The sequence below is a fragment of the Bombina bombina genome, chromosome 7 (assembly GCF_027579735.1).
Source record: "Bombina bombina isolate aBomBom1 chromosome 7, aBomBom1.pri, whole genome shotgun sequence".
NCBI classification, from domain to species: domain Eukaryota; kingdom Metazoa; phylum Chordata; class Amphibia; order Anura; family Bombinatoridae; genus Bombina; species Bombina bombina.
This window is the reverse complement of record NC_069505.1, coordinates 306,869,317-306,886,212: the sequence shown is the minus strand read 5'-3', so window position 1 is coordinate 306,886,212 and position 16,896 is coordinate 306,869,317. Positions and strand designations below refer to the sequence as shown.

The window sequence follows — 16,896 nt, the reverse complement described above, 5'->3', positions numbered from 1 at the left end:
CTTTACCTAATACACAGGGGAACACACTGCATTACTTTACCTAATACACAGGGGAACACACTGCATTACTTTACCTAATACACAGGGGAACACACTGCATTACTTTACCTAATACACAGGGGAACACACTGCATTACTTTACCTAATACACAGGGGAACACACTGCATTACTTTACCTAATACACAGGGAAACACACTGCATTACTTTACCTAATACACAGGGGAACACACTGCATTACTTTACCTAATACACAGGGGAACACACTGCATTACTTTACCTAATACACAGGGAAACACACTGCATTACTTTACCTAATACACAAGGATACACACTGCATTACTTTACCTAATACACAGGGGAACACACTGCATTACTTTACCTAATACACAAGGATACACACTGCATTACTTTACCTAATACACAGGGAAACACACTGCATTACTTTACCTAATACACAGGGGAACACACTGCATTACTTTACCTAATACACAAGGATACACAATGCATTACTTTACCTAATACACAGGGGAACACACTGCATTACTTTACCTAATACACAGGGGAACACACTGCATTACTTTACCTAATACACAGGGAAACACACTGCATTACTTTACCTAATACACAGGGAAACACACTGCATTACTTTACCTAATACACAAGGATACACAATGCATTACTTTACCTAATACACAGGGGAACACAATGCATTACTTTACCTAATACACAGGGGAACACACTGCATTACTTTACCTAATACACAGGGGAACACACTGCATTACTTTACCTAATACACAGGGAAACACACTGCATTACTTTACCTAATACACAGGGGAACACACTGCATTACTTTACCTAATACACAGGGGAACACACTGCATTACTTTACCTAATACACAGGGGAACACACTGCATTACTTTACCTAATACACAGGGGAACACACTGCATTACTTTACCTAATACACAGGGAAACACACTGCATTACTTTACCTAATACACAGGGGAACACACTGCATTACTTTACCTAATACACAGGGGAACACACTGCATTACTTTACCTAATACACAAGGATACACACTGCATTACTTTACCTAATACACAGGGGAACACACTGCATTACTTTACCTAATACACAAGGATACACAATGCATTACTTTACCTAATACACAGGGGAACACACTGTAATTTATTACCCAATACACAGAGATACACAATGGGCATTAATACCTAATACAGAGGTATACACACTGTACATTATTACCTAATACGCAGGGATACACACTGTACATTATTACCTAATACGCAGGGATACACACTGTACATTATTACCTGATACTCAGGTATACACACTGTACATTATTACCTAATACTCAGGTATACACACTGTACATTATTACCTAATACACATGTATACACACTGTACATTATTACCTAATACACAGGGATACACTCTGTACATTATTACCTAATACACATGTATCCACACTGTACATTATTACTTAATACACATGTATACACACTGTACATTATTACCTAATACACATGTATACACACTGTACATTATTACCTAATACACAGGGATACACTCTGTACATTATTACCTAATACACAGGGATACACACTGTATATTATTACCTAATACGCATGTATACACACTGTACATTATTACCTAATACGCACGTATACACACTGTACATTATTACCTAATACACACGTATACACACTGTATATTATTACCTAATACACAGGGATACACACTGTATATTATTACCTAATACGCATGTATACACACTGTACATTATTACCTAATACGCAGGGATACACACTGTACATTATTACCTAATACGCAGGGATACACACTGTACATTATTACCTGATACTCAGGTATACACACTGTACATTATTACCTAATACTCAGGTATACACACTGTACATTATTACCTAATACACATGTATACACACTGTACATTATTACCTAATACACAGGGATATACTCTGTACATTATTACCTAATACACAGGGATACACACTGTATATTATTACCTAATACGCATGTATACACACTGTACATTATTACCTAATACGCACGTATACACACTGTACATTCTTACCTAATACGCAGGGATACACACTGTACATTATTACCTAATACGCACGTATACACACTGTACATTATTACCTAATACGCAGGGATACACACTGTACATTATTACCTAATACACAGGGATACACACTGTACATTATTATCTAATACACAGGAATACACACTGTACATTATTACCTAATGAGATAAAGAGAATACTATGGAATCTAAAAAGAGACCATAGGATTCAAAAAACACAGGCGCTAAACTTTAGTTTAGCGCCTGTGTTTTTTGAATCCTATGGTCTCTTTTTAGATTCCATAGTATTCTCTTTATCTCACTTTTCTAATAGAGGTTGGGAGTTTCCTCTTAATCACCACAGGTATAATAGGTTTCTTTTTTGCGCAGTTAACCCTTTGCTCTCTCTTTTTGTTTTACATTATTACCTAATACACAGGGATACACTCTGTACATTATTACCTAATACACAGGGATACACACTGTACATTATTACCTAATACACACGTATACACACTGTACATTATTACCTAATACGCAGGGATACACACTGTACATTATTACCTAATACACACTGTACATTATTACCTAATACACATGTATCCACACTGTACATTATTACTTAATACGCAGGTATACACACTGTACATTATTACCTAATACACAGGGATACACACTGTACATTATTACCTAATACACATGTATACACACTATACATTATTACTTAATATGCAGGTATACACACTGTACATTATTACCTAATACACAGGGATACACACTGTACATTATTACCTAATACGCAGGTATAAACACTGTACATTATTACCTAATACATAGGGAAACACACTGTACATTATTACCTAATACGCAGGTATACACACTGTACATTATTACCTAATACACAGGGATACACACTGTACATTATTACCTAATACACAGGGATATATGCTTCTCCCCTTTATACACAGGGGCACACATTGCTTTGCCCTATGCCCCCTGGAGATGCCATTTAGTCAGGGCAGGTATATTATACACATGTGCTTATTGCCCTCTCTTTCTCCTCTTGATTTGCACCCAGGTCCTGGCTTGGCATTCATCGCTTACCCCAAAGCCGTGTCATTAATGCCGCTACCCACGTTCTGGGCCATCCTCTTCTTTATTATGCTTCTGCTGCTTGGACTGGATAGCCAGGTCAGTGAATGTGAATCAGTATTTCATATGATTGTTGTTGATTGCCATGTGGGATGCGTAACCTTCTGTAAGCAGATGTTTAGCCAGTTCTCATTAGAAGTGAGACCTCCTCATCACACGCACGCCCTGATGTGCAAAAACCTCTCTGCTCAGGTGAGATGATCTAAAATTATCCTCTAGCACTGTGAGATCCCTAGTGACATTTTCAAAAGGCAGACTGTGAATGCATAATCAGAATTTGTAAAATAACAATCCTAAATAAACTGCTGTATACAAAATAGAATACAAAATAGAAAGTGCAAAGTTTAAATGCAATAAAAGTTCATCTGAAGTTTAAATTGATATAAAATAGAAAGCACAAAGAATAAATGCAGCAGGACTAGCATGGCATGCAGTGCTAGATGGATAGATAAATGTAGATAGATGACAGATAGATATATATAAAGATAGATAAATAGATAGATCATAGATAATAGAGAGATAGATGATAGATAGATAGATAGATAGATAGATAGATAGATAGATAGATAGATAGATAGATAGATAGATGTAGACAGATATATAGATGTAGACAGATAGATGATAGATAGATAGATAGATAGATAGATCGATAGAGATAGAGATCATTATTATCTGTTACCGCTCATTACCTTCTGCAGCACATATTTTTATTTTTATTTCAGTTTGTTGAAGTTGAAGGGCAGATCACATCTTTAGTTGATCTGTACCCATCCTTCCTACGGAAGGGTTACCGGAGAGAGATCTTCATTGCAATAGTCTGCTTCCTGAGTTACCTTCTGGGCCTCACCATGGTTACAGAAGTATGTGTCTCTATTTATCTGGTAGTCTCACCCTTCAGCACTCTCTGTTACACGTCCACTCAATCTGAAACTATAATTATATGTCATAGTCCCACTTTGTCTCTCATTATTCTGTGCATCTGTGTCCCCTGGCACTAACTCTACATGTCCGTCTCCCAGTTCTGTGTCTCCGAGTCCCCTGGCACTAACACTACATGTCCGTCTCCCAGTTCTGTGTCTCAGAGTCCCCTGGCACTAACACTACATGTCCGTCTCCAAGTTCTGTGTCTCCGAGTCCCCTGGCACTAGCGCTACATGTCTGTCTCCCAGTTCTGTGTCTCTGTTTCCCCTGGCACTGACGCTACATGCCCGTCTCCCAGTTCTGTGTCTCCGAGTCCCCTGGCACTAACACTACATGTCCGTCTCCCAGTTCTGTGTCTCTGTGTCCCCTGGCACTGATGCAACATGCCCGTCTCTCCTAGTTCTGTATCTCTGTGTCCCCTGGCACTGACGTTACATGTCCAGCTCCCTGTTTTGTGTCTCTGTTTTCCCTGGCACTGATGCAACATGCCCGTCTCTCCTAGTTCTGTATCTCTGTGTCCCCTGGCACTAACACTACATGCCCGTCTCCCAGTTCTGTGTTTCTGTGTCCCCTGGCACTGAGGCTACATGCCCATCTCCCAGTTCTGTGTCTCCGAGTCCTCTGGCACTAACGCTACATGCTTGTCTCCCAGTTCTGTGTCTCTGTGTCCCCTGGCACTGATGCTACATGTCCGTCTCCCAGTTCTGTGTCTCTGTGTCCCCTGACACTGACGCTACATGCCTGTCTCCCAGTTCTGTGTCTCTGTGTCCCCTGGCACTGATGCTACATGCCCATCTCCCAGTTCTGTGTCTCTGTGTCCCCTGGCACTGACGCTACATGATCGTCTCCCAGTTCTGTGTCTCTGTGTCCCCTGGCACTGACGCTACATGCTCGTCTCCCAGTTCTGTGTCTCTGTGTCCCCTGTCACTGACGCTACATGTCCATCTCCCTGTTTTGTGTCTCTGTGTCCCCTGGCACTGATGCGACATGCCCGTCTCTCCTAGTTCTGTATCTCTGTGTCCCCTGGCACTAACACTACATGCCTGTCTCCCAGTTCTGTGTCTCTGTGTCCCCTGGCACTGACGCTACATGCCCGTCTCCCAGTTCTGTGTCTCTGTGTCCCCTGACACTGACGCTACATGCCCGTCTTCCAGTTCTGTGTCTCTGTGTCCCCTGGCACTGACGCTACATTCCCATCTCCCAGTTCTGTGTCTCTGTGTCCCCTGGCACTGACGCTACATGCCCGTCTCCCAGTTCTGTGTCTCTGTGTGCCTTGGCACTGACGCTACATGTTCGTCTCCCAGTTCTGTGTCTCTGTGTCCCCTGGCACTGACGCTACATGTCCATCTCCCTGTTTTGTGTCTCTGTGTCCCCTGGCACTGATGCGACATGCCCGTCTCTCCTAGTTCTGTATCTCTGTGTCCCCTGGTACTAACACTACATGCCTGTCTCCCAGTTCTGTGTTTGTGTCCCCTGGCACTGACGCTACATGTCCATCTCCCTGTTTTGTGTCTCTGTGTCCCCTGGCACTGATGCGACATGCCCGTCTCTCCTAGTTCTCTATCTCTGTGTCCCCTGGCACTAACACTACATGCCCTTCTCCCAGTTCTGTGTCCCCTGACACTGACGCTACATGCCCATCTCCCAGTTCTGTGTCTCTGTGTCCCCTGGCACTGACGCTACATGTTCGTCTCCCAGTTCTGTGTCTCTGTGTCCCCTGGCACTGACGCTACATGCCCGTCTCCCAGTTCTGTGTCTCTATGTCCCCTGGCACTGACGCTACATGTCCATCTCCCAGTTCTGTGTCTCTGTGTCCCCTGGCACTGATGCTACATGCCTGTCTCCCAGTTCTGTGTCTCTATGTCCCCTGGCACTAACACTACATGTCCATCTCCCAGTTCTGTGTCTCTGTGTCCCCTGGCACTGACGCTACATGCCCGTCTCCCAGTTCTGTGTCTCTGTGTCCCCTGGCACTGACGCTACATGCCCGTCTCCCAGTTCTGTGTCCCCTGGCACTGACACTACATGCTCGTCTCCCAGTTCTGTGTCTCTGTGTCCCTTGGCACCGACGCTACATGTTCGTCTCCCAGTTCTGTGTCTCTGTGTCCCCTGGCACTGACGCTACATGTCCATCTCCCTGTTTTGTGTCTCTGTGTCCCCTGGCACTGATGCGACATGCCCGTCTCTCCTAGTTCTTTATCTCTGTGTCCCCTGGCACTAACACTACATGCCTGTCTCCCAGTTCTGTTTTTCTGTGTCCCCTGGCACTGATGCTACATGCCTGTCTTCCATTTCTGTATCTCTGTGTCCCCTGGCACTGACGCTACATGCTCATCTCCCAGTTCTAAATCTCTGTGTCCCCTAGCACTGATGCTACATGCTCGTCTCCCAGTTCTGTGTCTCTGTGTCCCCTGGCACTGACGCTACATGCCCGTCTCCCAGTTCTGTGTCTCTGTGTCCCCTGGCACTGACGCTACATGCCCGTCTCCCAGTTCTGTGTCCCCTGGCACTGACACTACATGCTCGTCTCCCAGTTCTGTGTCTCTGTGTCCCTTGGCACCGACGCTACATGTTCGTCTCCCAGTTCTGTGTCTCTGTGTCCCCTGGCACTGACGCTACATGTCCATCTCCCTGTTTTGTGTCTCTGTGTCCCCTGGCACTGATGCGACATGCCCGTCTCTCCTAGTTCTTTATCTCTGTGTCCCCTGGCACTAACACTACATGCCTGTCTCCCAGTTCTGTTTTTCTGTGTCCCCTGGCACTGATGCTACATGCCTGTCTTCCATTTCTGTATCTCTGTGTCCCCTGGCACTGACGCTACATGCTCATCTCCCAGTTCTAAATCTCTGTGTCCCCTAGCACTGATGCTACATGCTCGTCTCCCAGTTCTGTGTCTCTGTGTCCCCTGGCACTGATGCTACGCCCATCTCCCAGTTCTGTGTCTCGGGGTTCCCTGGCACTGAGGCTACATGTCCGTCTCCCAGTTTTGTGTCGCTGTGTCCCCTGGCACTGATGTGACATGCCCGTCTCTCCTAGTTCTGTGTCTCTGTGTCACCTGGCACTGATGCTACATGCCCATCTCCCAGTTCTGTGTCTCTGAGTCCCCTGGCACTAACACTACATGCCTGTCTCCCAGTTCTGTGTTTCTATGTCCCCTGGAATTGATGCTATGCCCGTCTCCTAGTTCTGTGTTTCTGTGTCCCCTGGCACTGATGCTACATGTCCGTCTCCCAGTTCTAAATCTCTGTGTCCACTGGCCCTGATGCTACATGCCTGTCTCCCAGTTCTGTGTCCCCTTGAACTGATGCTATGCCCGTCTCCCAGTTCTGTGTTTCTGTGTCCCCTGGAACTGATGCTGCATGCCCGTCTCCCAGTTTTGTGTTTCTGTGTCCACTGGAACTGACGCTACATGCCCATTTCCCAGTTCTTTGTCTCCATGTCCCCTGGCACTGACACTACACATAGTTGTCCCTGCACTGTACCTACATGCCCCCTGGCACTGATACTATATACAGGTGGCCCTCGGTTTACAACGGTTCAATTTGCACCGTTTCAGAATAACAACCTTTTTTTTCAGTCATGTGACTGTTATTGAAAAGCATTGAGAATCAGTGCATTAATTAAAATAGCCAGTAGGTGGAGCTGTCTGCAAAGATATGCAAGCCAAGCACACAAGCAGGCTGAAATGAATCAGTGTAGCTAGCTAGAACTGAGGTATCGAGCAGCTTTCAAAGGAACAAGATCTTCCTGTCTATAAATCCGTCCCGATTGGAATGCATAGAAAGAACTGTTTGCAAAAAAATGCAAACAAAGTCTGTGTTGTGTGATTTTTTTCACAGTCCAAAGAATTCAGCAGCACTCACCACTATGTAGAAAATTCCATTTTTATTGGGATATTTCGAAATAGAAAAGTCTTTTCTATTTTGAAATATCCCAATAAAAATGGAATTTTCTACATAGTGGTGAGTGCTGCTGAATTCTTTGGACTGTGCTACTATTTTAAGGGTTTTGTGTGGTACCCTTACAGCCTGCACCACCTTGTTATCTTAGTGCTGTACCACTATTGGACTGTGTTGTGTGATTTTTTTATTAGGTTTATAATGCTGTTTCAGCAAATGTTTTTGTTCATTTAACTTAGTTTAATTATATATTCTGTGTCTAATGCTGTTTAGCATGTAAAGTCTTTATTTCAATGTATTAGGTGTTACTTATGACAATTTTGAGAGGGGCCTGGAACCTAACTTCCTCACTTCCCATTGACTTAGATTATAAACTGGGTTTCGATTTACAACCATTCCTTCAGGAACCTAACCCCGACGTAAACTGAGGGCTACCTGTATATATACCACTGCACTGTACCTAGATGCCCCCTGGCACTGATGCTATATATATCAGTGCCCAAATACTGTACCTGCATGCCCTTTGGCACTGATACTATATACCTCACTGCCCCTGCACTGTACCTACTTGCCCCCTGGAACTGATACTATATTCATCACTGCCCTTGCACTGTACCTACTTGCCCCCTGGCACTGATACTATATACGTCACTGTCCCTGATCTATGTATTCCCTCACAGCAACACTTTATGCATAATACTCTCTATATATTTGTTGCTCTCTGTCACACACAGGGTGGAATGTATGTGTTCCAGCTATTTGATTACTACGCTGCTAGTGGTGTTTGCCTTCTGTGGGTTGCGTTCTTTGAATGTATTGCTGTCGCCTGGGTTTACGGTAAGTACCCACTTATTTACAGCTGTAATGTAACTTAAATAATGTGCAAGAATTTTCTGAACTCATTATTAAGAGAAGTATAAGTTAGGGTTCTCTTCCTCTCATGCATTTATTTTAACCTATAGGCAGCAGCATAGATTCACTAACTTCACTACTGCTCTATTCACTAAGTCACAGAGGTTGTGAAATTAGCACCATATATTTGCTTTAGTTCCAGCCATGTCAAGTGCCACTAAATCACCTGGGCTTGAACAGTGACATCTCTGTAAATCTGCTATGTCCCTAAACCCTGTATAAGCTTAGCACATAGAAATCTTTTAACTGCCCAGGTATTGTCATTTGGTGACATTCAACCATACCTATGACCTTGTATTGGGAACATCTCTCTGAATACAAAAAAGCACCATCATTAAACATAGAGGGGATGGAAGTTGCAAGAGATTTGTGGCCTCTATGGCTTCACGTGATATCTATTTGTATTCATTCAGTTACTAGGCTCATTTATCAGTCTATGTGGTCTTTGTTATTATATTCTTATCAATATTTCTGTATCCTGGTACATCACTGAATGCCAAAGCCTCACCTGGCTCAAACTCTCTCACATTATCTTCAGGTGCTGACAAATTTTATGATGACATTGAGGGCATGATTGGCTACAGGCCAAACCCCTGGATGAAGTGGAGCTGGAGTGTAATCACACCCTTGCTCTGTGTGGTAAGTTCTATTCAGCACTGAAAGCCATAGCAGTCACTGGGAGAAAGACGCAGAGCAGTCACTGGGAGAAAGACGCAGAGCAGTCACTGGGAGAGACACGCAGAGCAGTCACTGGGAGAGAGGGACGCAGAGCAGTCACTGGGAGAGAGGGACGCAGAGCAGTCACTGGGAGAGTGACATGCAGAGCTGTCACTGGTGGAGAGACAGACACGCAGAGCAGTCACTGGGAGAGGCACACACAGAGCAGCCACTGGTAGAGAGACAGACACACAGAGCAGTCACTGGTGGAGAGACAGCCACACAGAGCAGTCACTGGTAGAGAGACAGACACACAGAGCAGTCACTGGTAGAGAGACAGACACACAGAGCAGTCACTGGTAGAGAGACAGACACACAGAGCAGTCACTGGTGGAGAGACAGACACACAGAGCAGTCACTGGTGGAGAGACAGACACACAGAGCAGTCACTGGTGGAGAGACAGACATACAGAGCAGTCCCTGGGGGAGGCACATGCAGAGCAGTCACTGGTGGAGAGACAGACACACAGAACAGTCACTGGTGGAGAGACAGATACACAGAGCAGTCACTGGCGGAGAGACAGACACACAGAGCAGTCACTGGTAGAGAGACACACACACAGAGCAGTCACTGGCGGAGAGACAGACACACACATAGAGCAGTCACGGGGAGAGAGACAGACACACAGAGCAGTCACTGGGAGGGATACAGACACACAGAGCAGTCACTGGCAGAGAGACATACACACAGAGCAGTCACTGGTGGAGAGACAGACACACAGAGCAGTCACTGGCAGAGAGACATACACACAGAGCAGTCACTGGTGGAGAGACAGACACACAGAGCAGTCACTGGGAGAGGCACACACAGAGCAGCCACTGGTAGAGAGACAGACACACAGAGCAGTCACTGGTGGAGAGACAGACACACAGAACAGTCACTGGTGGAGAGACAGATACACAGAGCAGTCACTGGCGGAGAGACAGACACACAGAGCAGTCACTGGTAGAGAGACACACACACAGAGCAGTCACTGGCGGAGAGACAGACACACACATAGAGCAGTCACGGGGAGAGAGACAGACACACAGAGCAGTCACTGGGAGGGATACAGACACACAGAGCAGTCACTGGCAGAGAGACATACACACAGAGCAGTCACTGGTGGAGAGACAGACACACAGAGCAGTCACTGGTAGAGAGATAGACACACAGAGCAGTCACTGGCAGAGAGACATACACACAGAGCAGTCACTGGTGGAGAGACAGACACACAGAGCAGTCACTGGGAGAGGCACACACAGAGCAGCCACTGGTAGAGAGACAGACACACAGAGCAGTCACTGGTGGAGAGACAGACACACAGAACAGTCACTGGTAGAGAGACATACACACAGAGCAGTCACTGGCGGAGTGACAGACACACACATATAGCAGTCACTGGGAGAGAGACAGACACACAGAGCAGTCACTGGGAGAGAGACAGACACACAGAGCAGTCACTGGTAGAGAGACAGACACACAAAGCAGTCACTGGCAGAGAGACATACACACAGAGCAATAACTGGTGGAGAGACAGACACACAGAGCAGTCACTGGAAGAGGGACACGCAGAGCAGTCACTGGTAGAGAGACAGACTCACAGAACAGTCACTGGGAGGGAGACAGACACACAGAGCAGTCACTGGGAGGGAGGGAGACACACAGAGCAGTCACTGGGAGACAGACAGACACACAGAGCAGTCACTGGGAGGGAGACAGACACACAGAGCAGTCACTGGGAGGGAGACAGACACACAGAGCAGTCACTGGGAGGGAGACAGACACACAGAGCAGTCACTGAGGCACTGGTTAGAATTCCTGCTGCTAAACTGACCTGTACCACTCCCTTTACAGAGCTGCTTTATCTTCTCTCTGGCCAAATACACGCCACTGACGTACAACAAGTATTACACGTACCCAGACTGGGCTATTGGCGTTGGCTGGGGTTTGGCTTTGTCATCTATGGTCTGCATCCCTCTGGTTGTAGTGTACCATATTGTGCGCTCTGACGGCTCTCTGATTGAGGTAAGTCAGTGCTCTATGTTACAATATGGTGAATGTAGAATAAGATGTGGCTCCTGTAGAACAACTAAAGACAGACACAATGAGGTGCACACATTATTACTGACAGTGAAGATAAGAAAGTGATCTACAGACAGAATCCTGAGGCTGATGGGTAAGATGAGATGGAACTTTCTAATTGGTATTAATACAAATATATGGACTAAAGGGACTTTAAAGGGATTAAAGATTAAAAAGGGTTTGAGTGTGATCAGTAACATTTAAAGGGTATATCCATTGCCCTAATGTCTCACACCCTGAAGTAGTGATAAACACGTTCTAGTTGCTGAGGCCTGGGAAGACTCAAGCTGAGGACTCACCTCTGCCATTTCTGTTTTTAGATTTCCAGTTTTGCAGATAAAACACGTGTCTGGATTCTGTGATCTTGTTGATAAACATATATAAAATTCCTGCTCACAGGACCATAAACATGTTTAAAACCAGTGGTTCTCAACCCAAATGAACTTTAGGCCCGGTAAAATTTATCCAGATGTTTCCAGGGCCCTGTAGTGTATATATGTGTGTGTGTATTTTATATGACACTCTGACCCAGTATTTATGTGTGGAGCGGCAGGCCTGTCACAGCTTGCAGTGGGGGACATTTCAGGTCATGGCCCACAGTGGTCTTATTAGCTTCACCAGGTAAAGCAAATAGCTCTATGGTGCTGATTCTGCTTACGTTTCAATAATTAATGCCTCAGTTGACGGAAAAGATCATGAAAACACTGTTAATGTATAGTTCTGTATAAGGCTTGTGGTACAAGTAAAGCGATGGACATAACTTCTGACCTTTTCTCTTATGTCATTTTCACAGAGGATCAAGTCTGTAACAGCCCCCAAAGAAAGAAACCGATGGGCCAAGGAGCCAGAGGGATCATCTCCTTTATGCCCCAGTGGTGGTCTACAGAAGCCAACACATGTCATCGTGGAGACCATGATGTGATACAGCCTAGTTACTCGCCGACCACTAACCCTCTGCTTAGATGCAGATTATGGAGATCTCTATTTGCACTAGAATTGATTCTTCAGCTCTTATAGAGAATGTTGTACTATATATAAGTGTGCGCGAGTGCATATTTTTTTAATGTTTTATAGGAAGTTTCTTATCCCTCTTTGAAGAGGAGGAACATTATATCATGTTGAGGCTTTTAAGTCTGGATTTTCTATATGTCTCAGTGTCTGTTTCTTCAACCTGCCACCCGTGGAGTGTTTGTGTAGCAGTGGTACTGTCCTATCAGATGACTATGGCCATCAGGCATTTTATAACCACATTGCAAGAGTTATACACATCAGATCAAGCTGCTGACACACAACCAATGAGTCCATTTTAGATGAAGGAACATAAATCTGAGAAAGTTTCCTCTTGTCTTACCCAGTATTATACTGTGGAAGTGAAGAGACTACAGCTCTTCACATAAGTACATTAGTTAACAGAAACGACATGAGCTGTTTTTCCTAATGTCATCTATCTAATATGGTCAGAGCTTCAGTTGAACCCCAGAAATATAAAGTAAATATGAGACAGCACATCTGTAGAACAGGGATATATAATTATAACATCTCTGATATTCTGAAACCAGGAAATTATCACATACTAATTACCACTGCTGGAGAACATGACAGCGAAGGGTGAGAAATTTGCAGAGTACAATTATATTCCCTATATCACCATGCTGAGTGGTACCAGGACTCTAGATGCCATAAGAGCCCTTCTTGCTAGCATAGGGTCAAGAGACAAGGTTATAGGGACCAGCTTAGTTTTTGTACAAATTCTTTTTCACGCCTGATGAAATAAACTACCAGCTCCCCTGAGAAATGACATTTTATCAAGATTTGTCCACCAGCAGCTCTAGCAAGTTTCACAGGGTCTATACCCTACAGACCAATCAGTGTAGCTATATGTCGGGCACCTGACTATGATGTTAACGTTAGCTCTGTGAGTACTGGCACCTCCTCAGTCGTTACTTGTGTTGGCGTTAATCTGTAGGTAGTGGTACTCACACAGTAAAGTGCAGTTTTATTCAGAGGGATTATATTATATAAGCAACTTTCTAATTTACTCCTATTATCAATTGTTCTTTGTCCTCTTGGTATCTTTATTTGAAAAAGCAAGAATGTACGCATAGGAGAAAGCCCATTTTTGGTTCAGCGCCTGGGTAACAATTTCTAATGGACCGGCTCCTAAGCTTACATTCAAATAAAGATACCAAGAGAATGAAGAAAAATTGATAATAGGAGTAAATTAGAAATTTGCCTAAAATTGCATGCTCTATCGTAATCATGAAAGTTTAATTTTGACTAGACTATTCCTTTAATGAATTAACTGCCATATTCTATACTCGCTTCGACTATGAATATGTTGCTTCTGCAAGTACCTTGTAATGTGTGCAAACCACCTGTGTCTTCAGGTTAGGTGTTTTTAAAAGGGAGAGAACTTACAATTGGAAAGTTTTCAATTTACTTATAATATTACATTTGTTTTGTTAGCATGGTATTCTTCTTAAAGAAATGAATAAGTTAGGTAGCGTGCATGTCTATAGCATTTCATGAAACACTGCTGCCATCTAGTGCTCTTGTAAATTAATATCATTGTTTAAATTACTGCTGCCATAATATTAAACTTAAAAAAAGAAAAGCATCTCATATAACATAAACTTTACACCAAATTATAATGAGCTAAGAATTCCAGTAAATGGAGGGAAAATATCAAACTTAACTTTTAATGATACTTAAAATCATAAATCAAAGGCACCTCTGAGAAAGCAGTAGGCGAAACGCGCATCAGGCATTTGCCTACTGGACCCACTGTGGAATCTTTGGTTATGATTAGATCATATAAGTTTAAGAAGCTATTCAGTGTGGGTTATGTCCTATACTTTTTGACAATATAATTGTGGTGTTGACACATACTAAGAGAATAGGATAAGCCCCTTTTATTGTCCCCATTTTTGTGGGATTTCACACAGTCATTTTTTAACTTGGCATGTGCATTCAATATCCTATGACCTGGTGATTAACTTCAGTGATTCAACTGACTTAAAGGGACATAATACTCATATGCTAAATCACTTGGAACTGATGCAGTATAACTGTAAAAAGCTGACAGGAATATATCACCTGAGCATCTCTATGTAAAAAAAGGAAGATATTTTACCTCACAATCTCCTCAGCTCAGCAGAGTAAGTGCTGTGTAAAAAGTTATACTCAGCTGCAGCCCAGCTGCAGGAAAAAAAAATGAAGAAATGAACAGCAGCCAATCAGCATCAGCAGTGCTGAGGTCATGAACTCTTTTACTGTGATCTCATGAGATTTGACTTAACTCTCATGAGATTTCATAGTAAACTTCCCTAATCTGAATAGGGAAATAATATGATAGTGTACAAGGCTCATCTCTTCAGCTGTCCCAGGACAGACATACTAATATGCAGCTTAGAAATCCTTTACAATGGGATGTGGCTACTGAGGAACTTTTGAGGTAAAATATCATTCTTTTTTTACACAGAGATATTCAGGTGATATTTTATAGTCAGCTTTTTACAGCTATGCTGCATCACTTTCAAGTGTTTAAATATTTGGGTATTCTGGCCCTTTAAGTTTGATGATTTTAGGTTTATGGTTTAGTCTTTATTCCCAACTAAAATCTCTTTGACTTCCTAGTAGATTATTCCATTTTAAATGTTTTTATTTCTTTATGTTAGTAAAGTATTATTAAAATTAACTTTTTATAGTATCTCTCCTCTTGGAATCCTTAGTTCATTAGAATTTGGCGTTTTATATAAGGTGTTTTTCTTTTTTGAGTTTAATATTGTGGATTTGTAGCACCTAGCGCCCACGGACTATAATTTGAGAGATTTTTCTTCTCTCTGTATAATAAGTTTGGGTCTTTAATTGAAACTGTTAAAGGGACATGAAAGCTAACATTTTTCTTTCATGATTCAGATAGAGCATACAATTCCCAGGCGTGAATTTCTGCTTCTTCAAAAAAAAGATACCAAGAGAATGAAGCAAAATTGATAACAGATATAAATTGGAATTTTTTTTAAAAAATTTATAAACTAACTCACAAAAGAAAAATTGTGGGGTTCATGTCCCTTTAACAATAATTTTTCTTACAAATACGAATAACCTCTCTGATTTAAAACTACTGTCATATAATATCCCAGACACTTGCATGCTCCTCAGCCTACCTACCCATTTTTCATCAAAGGATACCAAGAAAATGAAGTAAATTTTCTAATAGAAGTAGATTGGAAACCTTTTAACATTGTATGTTTGATCTAAATCATGAAAGAAAGAAAAATGTGCGTTACATGTCTCTTTATTTAGGCATTCCTGTTACTTTGCTGATGTAACCAGCAGTGATCTGAAGGATATGGCTAGATTAGGAACCCCCCACCCCAATCTGCATGTCATGTTTTCACAGGATTAGTGTTTGGGTTATATATGAAAACTCGCAGATTTAAACTTAATTCTTACAAATATATATCCTTTTTTCCTGAAGAAGCAGGTGTATATAAATACTATCTCTACAACAAGCATTGCTACAAAAATACCACTAGATGGCAGTAATGAGCCACATGGACCAGCCTGGTGCAGATGTTTGGAAACTCATAACAGAAAAAAATTACCAACTATAAAAACTAAACTGAGCCCTGGGAGGCTGCCTACTATTTTACTAAATGACCGGCTCTGAGATGTAACCTTTAGCAGACAATGACACTGGGAGCAGACCTCACTGTATCTGACCACAATATGCACATTTGCTTTATTTACACCAGCAGCATTTTTATGTGTCATTCTGTAACATTAGAAGCTTTTGTAATCAAATTTGATGAGAAAAAGAATAAAAGATTTTAAGAAAAAAAACATTTAGTTACATTTGTTGTGTACATGAAACAACCCAAAAACCAGAGTCCAAGATCCTTGAAAAAGGTGAGAATTCAAGGTGAAACGTATGTTGGATGCAAAGAGATGGACCATCACATGCAAGGGCGGAGCTTACCTGCATAGCCCAAAAATGGAGAGGGAGAGAACAGCACAATGCTTGAGGAGTGCACGTAAGACCTGAGGACACTGCCAGGTCCCCCAACAGTCAAAGTATATAAAAAAATAGTCCCCAGCACTCAATAGATCAATTCAGGCAATTT

General features: G+C 42.8%; 1 protein-coding gene across 1 annotated transcript in view; it reads left to right on the top strand.

Annotated features, from left to right (window-relative positions):
• The window catches only part of SLC6A6 (solute carrier family 6 member 6), a 168,379-nt gene extending 151,764 nt beyond the window's left edge, over window positions 1-16,615 (top strand). The window contains exons 9-14 of the mRNA XM_053720918.1: window positions 3,183-3,295; window positions 3,979-4,116; window positions 8,811-8,913; window positions 9,527-9,627; window positions 11,543-11,713; window positions 12,564-16,615. Of these exons, the coding sequence (XP_053576893.1) occupies window positions 3,183-3,295; window positions 3,979-4,116; window positions 8,811-8,913; window positions 9,527-9,627; window positions 11,543-11,713; window positions 12,564-12,692 (755 nt within the window). The 3' untranslated portion in view covers window positions 12,693-16,615. The remainder of the gene's footprint in view (window positions 1-3,182; window positions 3,296-3,978; window positions 4,117-8,810; window positions 8,914-9,526; window positions 9,628-11,542; window positions 11,714-12,563) is intronic.
• The last annotated feature ends 281 nt before the right edge of the window (window positions 16,616-16,896 follow it).